This window comes from Carcharodon carcharias, chromosome 14 (genome assembly GCF_017639515.1).
Source record: "Carcharodon carcharias isolate sCarCar2 chromosome 14, sCarCar2.pri, whole genome shotgun sequence".
NCBI lineage: Eukaryota > Metazoa > Chordata > Chondrichthyes > Lamniformes > Lamnidae > Carcharodon > Carcharodon carcharias.
This window is the reverse complement of record NC_054480.1, coordinates 65,610,186-65,619,474: the sequence shown is the minus strand read 5'-3', so window position 1 is coordinate 65,619,474 and position 9,289 is coordinate 65,610,186. Positions and strand designations below refer to the sequence as shown.

Genomic DNA, 9,289 nt, shown 5'->3' with positions numbered 1-9,289 from the left:
AGATGTTATCCAGAGGTACTTTAGAAACTCAACTTTCACGTTTTCTTCTCAACTGTCGTACGACTCCTCATGTAACAATGGGCTCAACACCGTCTGAATTAATGATGAAACGTCGCCTTCATCCAAGCTTAATTTTGGTGTTTCCAAACTTAGAGAAGGTAGAGAAGAATCAGAGCAGTTAAAAATTGAATTGCGATATTCATAGCAAAGCTTGAAGATTTACTATGGGAGATAGTTTTTGTGTGGAATTTTGGAAATGCTCCTAGTTGGGCCCCTGGTATAATTTGTCTCTGAAACTGGACCCTTATCATTCCTAGTGGAAGGCCAGATTGTTCAAAAATATGTGGGTCATTTAAGAAGTAGAGAGACATTCCAACAACCAGTTATTCTGCCTGTAATTGATGTTGAACCTTTAACCCCTGAGGTGACAAATCAACCTAGAATAGGCTTATCTGATGTCCACTGTCTAAGGATATCCCTGATGCTGCAATTCCTGATCATGTTGATCCAGTGGGAGAATCTCAACTGGTAGAGCTATGCTGCTCTAACTGAATTAGAAAAGTATCTCAGAGGCTTAATCTTTAATCACATGATCTGTGCATACATGTATATGTTATGGATTAAATGATTCTTTGTAAATAGGAAATGTTAAAAAAAAAACTAAAGGATGAGGAAATGTAGTGATTGTAGGTATAACCCTTTAGGGGTCACATGACTGTTCTGACAAATGAGCCCTAAGCACAGGTAACCCAGGAGGTGAAGCTTTCTAATCATTGACCTGTTCCAACTATGTGGCTGCTAAAAGAGCTCTGTAATAAAGTAAGAAACCTGCCCTGTAAGTTCATAACACATATATTCGAAATTTGACAGCTCAATTAATACTGCTGGAAACCTCATCGTCGGTCAGCTCTGGGTCTGTCAGGTTATCCATCTGGTTTCTGCTGCTTCTGTTGAACTCAGGTGGGCCTAGAAAAAGAGCAGTATATCCACCAGAATACAAAGACTTTCTACGACCGTTGATAATATTAATATGCAAAGCTCGCTTTGTTCCGTGGATCTAGCTCCTCACCAATTGTGTTTAGTTTGGGGTTAGACGCCCGAAAAGTGAGGTGGGTGTGTCAGACGATAATAATCACAGGCGCACTTCGAACATCCTAGCGGCGCGCTTATTCAGCGCTAAAAGCTGCGCACGCGCAGTCAGCATTCCGTATAGCCCCGCCCTCCCAAAGACCTGCGCATGCTCGACAGCACGCTCCCTAGCCCCGCCCCTGGAACGTGCGCACGCGCAGACAGCTGCTGGGACCAACGTCTCTGGCGGACTTGCGCAGTTGGCGTAACTGTGCTCCAGGACGCATGCGCGAAAGCTGCTGCCGATTACCTCTGAGAGGCGAGTGTGGCGGAGCGTTGAGTAGCGGCCGTTTGAGGAGACGAGAAAGCGTCGCTTACACAACAATCAGACCCTGAGGGTGGCAGTTAACTTCGCATCGGACAACGGTAAGGGATCCGCGGGCTTTTCTCCTGCCGGCGCGAATTACCTAAAGCCGCCTCTGGACGTTAGAGCAAAAGCCGCCGCCTCTCTAATGGCGTCTGCATTCCGTTTTCTTTCCGCACAAAGGGGCCGCTCGCTCAACATGGCCGACACAAAGGGGAATGGGGCGGCTTTGTGAAAGGCGATGTTGGGTGGAGGATGATAAGCTGGGTCGAGGCTGGGTCTGTAGGTGTGAGGGGAGTGAGATTGGAGGATCGGGGAGGTGGGCCGAGAGGCGCTGTCCGGGTCTGCGCTTCGAGCTCGTTACTGAAGGCTGGTGCGTCTTAAAATGGCGGACAGTTATGTGGGGGCGGAAGAGTTAGCTCCTTCGTCAGTCACCGCCTCCTGGCTCGTCTTTTCACCTACACAGGGGGACGTGTAAATATCCAGTGTTAAAACAAAATCTGTAAAATTAACACTAGGAAAATTTGAAGCCGAGTTTCCCACCAATTCGTCCCTTTTCAGCCAATCCGCGTTCCTTCAGTTTCTCTCCCATTCTCACCCTCTTGGTTCGTTGCGCAGTGAATTTTGAAAAGCGGTTTTCTTACTGAATCGGAAAGAGACTGAATGGAGCAAATTACACCTATCGACAGGAATAACTCCGCCATTCGATGCGACCATGGCTAATCTACCTCAGCATCCCCCTTCCTTGCTCGGTGGCAGGTTTGAAGGTGGGCAATGCTCACGGGGGGCCGAGTACTTCATTATTCAATCCAACAGGCTTTCAGAGATGACCAATGCTCGAAACAAGGTCGATCAAAATAACGTCTCTGGTGCCCGGCTTATCCAGCGGTTAGTGGTCGGTGCCCCTCCGAGTCATTTGAACAAAAACGCTTCGTTTGGTGGACGACCAGGACTCCGCGCGCAGGCGCGGTTCGCCCGCTCGGTTGGCGCGGTTTTTCTCTGGCAATGGCGTGGGACTGGGCACACGCGGCCGGGCTGCCTGGGGCTTACGGAGTCGGACGCGGCGGCGTTGCCGGCTTTGCGTTTACGCGGACTCTAGGGGTTGAGGCGCTGGTCCCGGGAGACTGCACTCCGAGTCGGTGCCTCCATGTCGCGGCGAGGAGGCTGCGGAAGGCGCGTCGGGTCTTACCATATTTTGCGAACGTCCATCTTTAATCACTCCCGATTATCAAACGAAACCCCTACCCCTTGCCGTTGCTTCCATAACATGGCGGATACCCAGAAGCGGTGAGGATGGGTCGGTCAGGAGCACTAGCGCGATTGGGAGACCTGTGCGGCGGCAGCTGGACCCCAGCGGCGGGCGGGTGGGCGGGCCAGATGAAGTGAGCGAGGAGAGAAGAGGCGGCATCTTGTGGAGTCGTCCGAAATTCCCAGATTGAAGGCAGCTGTTTTTTAAAATGGCCGGCGCTCCGTTGGGCACACGCTCGGCGTGTTTCGGATTTTACGTTAGTAGTATTTCAGCAAAGCGGGTAAGGGCACGGATTTCTTTATGCGTCACTGTCGAAATTGTACATTATTTACACCAATAGTTTGTATAATCAAACATTTGTAAGTGCAGTTGAGTTGCTATTTAAAACATTTTAGCGGAATAAAAAAAATCACATCTCCTTATGTGTGCCGATACTTTGGGTTGATTCCGTGAGGCCGTGCGTTTCTACCTCTGAATGATACCTTCTCAGCTGTGCATTTCCAATAAAGTATCTATCCATTTTGTAAGCTTTTTCTTGCAGTGTTGCACACTTATTTTGGAGCTCAACAAGTTCAAGTTTGTACGAAAACTTGTTCACTTTCCAGTGTTTCATTTTCAAGTTGTAAATCGCAAACTTAAGCCGGAAGTTTCATAGTGCACTCCAGCAACATTACTATACGCAGCTGGTAATCACGAAGGGCACAGTATTAAATACAAATTCAAAATGTTGCGTATCCAAATTGCATTTCAACGCCATGCAGGTTTACTGTCAAACTTAAATTTGATCTACTGTGACTAATGTGTAGATTTTCAGAAGGTACCGCTCAGCATTTCATTTTCTGTATTCAAAAACAGCATCGTGACTGGATTGCTTGTAAAGAAATACTATTTGAGAGGATGTTATTCTGAAGTAGAAATCGTTTACCGTGCCCCTACCTATTGTAATGGGCAATAGGAAGCTCTTAAAAGTCGATTGTATGGCTCTCTGGCCAAAAATGAGAACTTGGGGTAACTTTAGTGGATCCAAAGATATTATTTTGATTCTACACTGATGAGGGACTAGCATGATATTTGAACTCTAGCCAGCTGTAGGCAGAGAATCGGCTGTGATGGCTTCTCTTCCTGCTGTGCCTTGGAAACTTATCTGAAAACACATTAAGTTTAAAAAAAAAGCAAGTTTTAAAATTGAATCAGTGTTCTGGTGGGTGATTGTTGGGTCTAATGCTAATCTTGATACAGACAATTTTCATTTCCCTCTGAGTTTAGTTTATCTCTTCACAGTAATTGGCCCCTCAGTATTTGGGATGGGTTTCATGAGATATGAAAACAAAATTCTTAGCAATGAATGGAAGCTTTTTTTTGAACTGCGTTACAATTTAAATGCCGAATGTTAAGCTTCTTGCAACTTAATCTGAGGGTATTGTTAAAATTTCCATATATAGCTATTAATTTTTATGTTTGTATAATCTGGCTTCGGTCTCTCTATGGTGATGCAGTTTAAAAAGAAACACTCCCTGTTTGGTGCATGCTATGTTTGCCTCACGTCATGTCTAACTTCTTACAAAAAAAATTATTAATCAGCTGCTGGGAAAGGCACACGGGTTGTTAGCCTGATCAGAATATGGTGGGGTATCTTCTTTCTTGCTCTGTACTAAAATATAAATCAGACACTAAGATTGTTTTAAGGAATTGGAAGGTGAGATGTTTACAGATCCTGGGAGTGAGCAATGCAGTTTTAACCAATTTCAATAACATCCCTTTAATGTAATCCTTTACATGGTGCATAGCTATGAATCAGTTTCTAAATTCAATCTACCTTCTGCTATAATTTCATTTAAATTGAACAGCGTTCTTGTTTAGATGGTGTGGACATCCATTGCCCATCTGGGTGAGTATAATGTTTTTTTTCCTGGACTGTACTGACACGATACAAATTTGAATTTGGGTGCAGTTGATTGTTGGAACTGCTTGGGATATATTCTGTTGAATGTCAGGCATGAGTCCATGAGTACAAATCACTTTGTAAGTATGCTGTTGCTGATATAATGAGTTATACCCTTGCCATTTTCTTGCAAATCTACAATATTAGCAACTCCTTCATATGTGTTGGAGCATTTTCTGCGTCCTCATTTTTAAAGTAGGTATGATAGTGAAACCTAATAATCTTACAGCAGTTCAGATTTATATGTTCAATTTCAAGCCTGGAATGTTTTAAAAAATGGCTTTCTGCCAAAGTTACTGTTAGAGCTTAAGTTTTGCTTGATAATATTTTATGTGGAATTTAGTATCAGCAAACTTGGGTCCAGCTTCAGAAATAGGCAATGATACAAATTATCACTGGTTAATTTTCTATCTTAAATTAATTTGGCAAGTTATCTAATTGCAATAACCGGTGACGTTTTTAGTTTTGTCCCTGTCAATCTGATATTTCAGGAAACCAATGGGAGCTGGATGGCAAAGCTAAATTGTACATGCTCAAATAATGTATAGGACTCAACTTTTCAGTTGCTGTGAAAGATGTCTTCTCTCTTATCAAAAGTTAAAAGTGAATAGTATAAAAGTCTAGTATTTTTGTCAGCTACCTATTGACACTAAAAATGAAATGCTAGAAATTATTTTTCTTAACCTGAATGTGGTAGCTCTTAACCTTCTGAAAGTCTCATCTAATTTTTGAAGTTGTCTTGCAGGGCACTTGGTAACAGTTTCCTCTCAAACATCTGTAATCTAATGCAAATGGAAATTTTCTCTCTTTTGTTTCACGTGGTAAAGCACGTAAAGGATTCTAAATGATGTCCCGGAGAAGAAGCAGAAGCCCATCCCGAGAACGTCGAATGCGTGGTGAACGTGGTGCAAGTACCAAGACTGACAGCGCTGATCCTCGAGATCTTGAGAGGCGCATTTTTGTTGGAAATTTGCCCACCGACTCCATGGTGAGGAAGGATTTGGAGGATATGTTCATTAAATACGGCAAGATAAATGGTTAGTATCTGGAAACAGACATTCCAACTGAATCCAGTACTTGATTTTTAATGTCCTACCTGTTACTACTTGAAAGGTATGTTACCACAATTTCAGAATTGAACTATAATACCTTTGCGCTGCTCGATACTATTTGCTCCTATGACGTTAGCGGTAGTTTCAGTTGGAAAACACCAAGACTAAGAAAATTATTGATTCAGAAGTTTTGTTCCTGATTGGGTGGAACAATATGCTAAAACAGTTTGAAGCTTTGGTTTGTCTGTCCTTCCAGCCTGCGCATCTCTGAATTCCCATTTCACATAATGGAAATTCTTAAAACTTGCAAAGGGAGAATGTTTTAAACAGGTTTTATTTGGAAGAGGTGAGTTTGGTTCTTCGTCGAGTTCAGTTACGTTTGTACAGCACAATGATATGCACAAGTAGATGGTGTGCATAAAAATTTGTCTTTGGTCGTTTTCGTCCAGTGTTTGGTCCAGGGCTGAGGGAGAGAGTCAGGGAAACCTGCAAATTCTCTGCAGGTTATAGACTCACTTTCTGCAGTAAAAGTCTACTAACATTGTATCTACACATAGCCCAGGGTCAGTAGATTAATGAAATATTATGTTTTCTCATTCATAAAAGCCAGAGTACCATATTAGTGCAACATAAAAGTACTGCTGTCAGAAGGTTAGTATGCACCCTTTAAGCTTCCATGTAGGTCAAGTTCTGGCTTATTGTCCAGCATGCAAACTTGCATTCTGGTGTGAAATTAATTCTGCATGTTGCAACAGCTGCCTTGTCCTTTTATTGAGTTGCAACTTAATCCACTTGAACTTATCCTTAATAACAGGTGATTGGTTACTCTTGATATTTCATCCATGGCCACTATCTTCATTTGAACCTGTTGTCATTGCACCTTTTGACAAGTTCAATGCTGCAAGACCTGATAAAAGTTGATTTCACTCATGATAAAATCAGAATTGTAATCTTTCTGAAGTACAGTGTTTTTGGTCAAAGAACAACATCAACAGTTTTGGATTTTGTTTTTGAGTTGGAGATACAATTTAGGTTATTTAACGAAGTTTGCAGCTTGCGTAATCTGTTCCCAAAAGGAAAGAATTCTTTTTCCCCGTAACTGCCCTTTAAGAAGAAAGGGCATTCAGGAAAAGTTTCATTTTAAATACAGCTAAGTGCTGATGGAGTTGGTTTCATTTTGTGTTTAGAGCTTTCAAGTTCAATATTAATGTCACTTTTGTTTCAGCTGCCATTGCCGCTTTGTAGTTGGATGGAATTTTGACCCCTGGTTCTACTTGAATTTAGTAAACTGGACAACTGAATTTTTCTAGATTTTTGCTCCTGATCTGCCTAGTAACCATTGATGGAATACACTTTTTTGTGAAACTAGGTAGGAGCAGGTTTTTGACTGATTCGCTACCTGGGTGAGTAGCATGTTGAAAACTCCACAGCAAAGTGAAGTTGAGACCACAACCAGATCAGCTGGCTGTGGTCTTATGAATGGTAGAGCAGGCTTGATGGGCTGAATGGCATTCTCCTGCTCTGAATCCTACGTTCCTAAAACGTATAACGATCAACATCCAGGGATCACCATTAATCCAGAAGCTGAACTGTACTGCCATGTAAGACTGGCTACAAGAGCAAGTCAGAAGCTGGGAAATCTGCGGTGACTAACTTGTCTCCTGGCCGTCTGACATCTACAAGCACGAATCAGCAGTGTGATGGTATATTCTTCACTTGCCTGGATGAGTGCAGCTCCCACAGCACCCAAGAAGCTTGAAACTATCCAGGGTGAAGCAGCCTGCTTGATCAACATTCTATCCACTGCCATAAACATTAGCTCCCTCTGCCACTGCACAGTGCATACCATATATAAGATGCGCTGCAGCAATTTGACAAGCCTCCTTCGGCAGCACTTTACAAACCCATGGCCTCTAGCACCTCCAAGGACAAAGGCAGCAGATACATGGGAACATCACCACCTGCAAGTTCCTCTCCAAGCCATCCCTACTTGGAACAATATTACGCCGTTCTTGCACTGTCTCTTGGTCAAAATCTTGGAACTCCCTTCCTGACAGCCCTGGTCTTTCTTGCCACAAATGGCCCCACCACTTGCTCACAACCACCTCAGGACAATTGGGGATGGACAACAAATGCTGGCCTATTCAGTGACATCCCCATTTCATGAAATAATTTTACAATCTGGACCTGCAGGACTCACCTAATACGATTTAACTAATGTCTTCAGCTTATGTGGGTTACTAATGCATGTGAAGGCTGTGTCCTTGTAGATAGAATGTTTTGTACATCTGCATTGGTGGGGAGGAATGCGGTGTTGGAAATGTATTCCCTTTTCAAGTTTGAGTGCCTAAGTTCCTCCTCAAAATAGTACACCTAGTAATGTTCAGTGTTTGCAATTTACTGACTTCAGGATGCTTTGGAGACTGCAATTAACTCTCCCAAGTATCTTTTCGTAAAGTAGTTCTCTCTCCAGAAGCTTGCTTGAAGTTGTCTTAAGCTTGTATCACTTCTAAACACATGTTGGTAAGATATTTCCATAAATGAATTGGGCTTTAAGTATCATAGCCTTCTCTGAACAATTGCTTAACTTGATATAGTTTTGAGTGCAAGCCTTGATAACTGCCAGCATGAATGTTGGTCATTAATGATTGCCATACATAATGCCAATTCCATCATCCATCAGATCAAAGGATCATTTGCTAAACTAATAAGCATTTGATTAGGTTTGTCTGTTCAAGATGGAACAAATCTGTGCTATGAGGATTTTCAGTTATTTTTAATGTTTGGGAATTGGAAATTTCAGTTTTGGGATTGATTTCCTTGAAACAGACTTTAGAAAATTGCTCTATCCTTCATATGGTCTATTGCGAAAGAAACTTTGAGCAGTGCCAGTGACATTAAAACCAGGAGATGTGAAGGCATCTTAATCGTGGAGGAATCTTGGGCTGTAAGTTCAGACAAAGGATGGCATACTTTATACAATTGATTAAAAAGTAGTTTGGACTAGTAGGTGCACATGTCAAGCTACAACCTGCCTATTAGTCATGTTATAAAATGTAACCAAATAAAACTAAAGCTAGGTTTGATTTGGAATTGAAATTAATTTCTAGTTTTAATGGTCAGAAGTTAACTCCAAACATTAATGTATAGTTTTGACAGCTGTCCAAAATCTAGTCCACGGTCATTTCTAGCAACTTTTTTTCTCAAGCAGCAAAGCTGACATTGAATTTTTTTTCTCAGTTTATGTCTTTTTATTTCTGTTTACTGATTTTAGTGACTGAAGGCATGTTGCATGCAGATTCCTTGCTGTATTGCCTAAAATATAAATTTTGTAAATTGACTGGCACAACAATGACAAAGGTAATGGTTGTAATTAGGGCTGACATTCCATTTGTTCCAGACCCTAGAGGTAAGATGATGCTCCAGTGGGCAACAAACAAAGGACTATAATTGGCCTTTTGATTAATCAAAACTTGGTCCTAGTCTCCCCAGTCCAGCATAAGATATACACTGGATTTTCTGTGGTATTGCTAGCTCGGTAATGTCTTCACTGTTAATATTTTACAGATGTTTGCTTTTTTAATATAGAATATTAAGTCAAGGGTGGTGCATGC

At 42.1% G+C, this 9,289-nt stretch overlaps 1 protein-coding gene across 3 annotated transcripts in view; it reads left to right on the top strand.

The window, feature by feature from the left end:
• The first annotated feature begins 1,334 nt into the window (after positions 1-1,334).
• LOC121287420 (nuclear receptor coactivator 5-like) overlaps positions 1,335-9,289 on the top strand; it is a 40,479-nt gene continuing 32,524 nt past the window's right edge. For 2 of the 3 annotated variants that reach the window (XM_041205287.1, XM_041205286.1), the window contains exons 1-2: positions 1,335-1,494; positions 5,451-5,660. In XM_041205287.1, coding sequence (XP_041061221.1) covers positions 5,468-5,660 — 193 coding nt within the window. In that variant the 5' untranslated portion in view covers positions 1,335-1,494; positions 5,451-5,467. The remainder of the gene's footprint in view (positions 1,495-5,450; positions 5,661-9,289) is intronic. The other variant, XM_041205288.1, reaches the window with a different exon arrangement.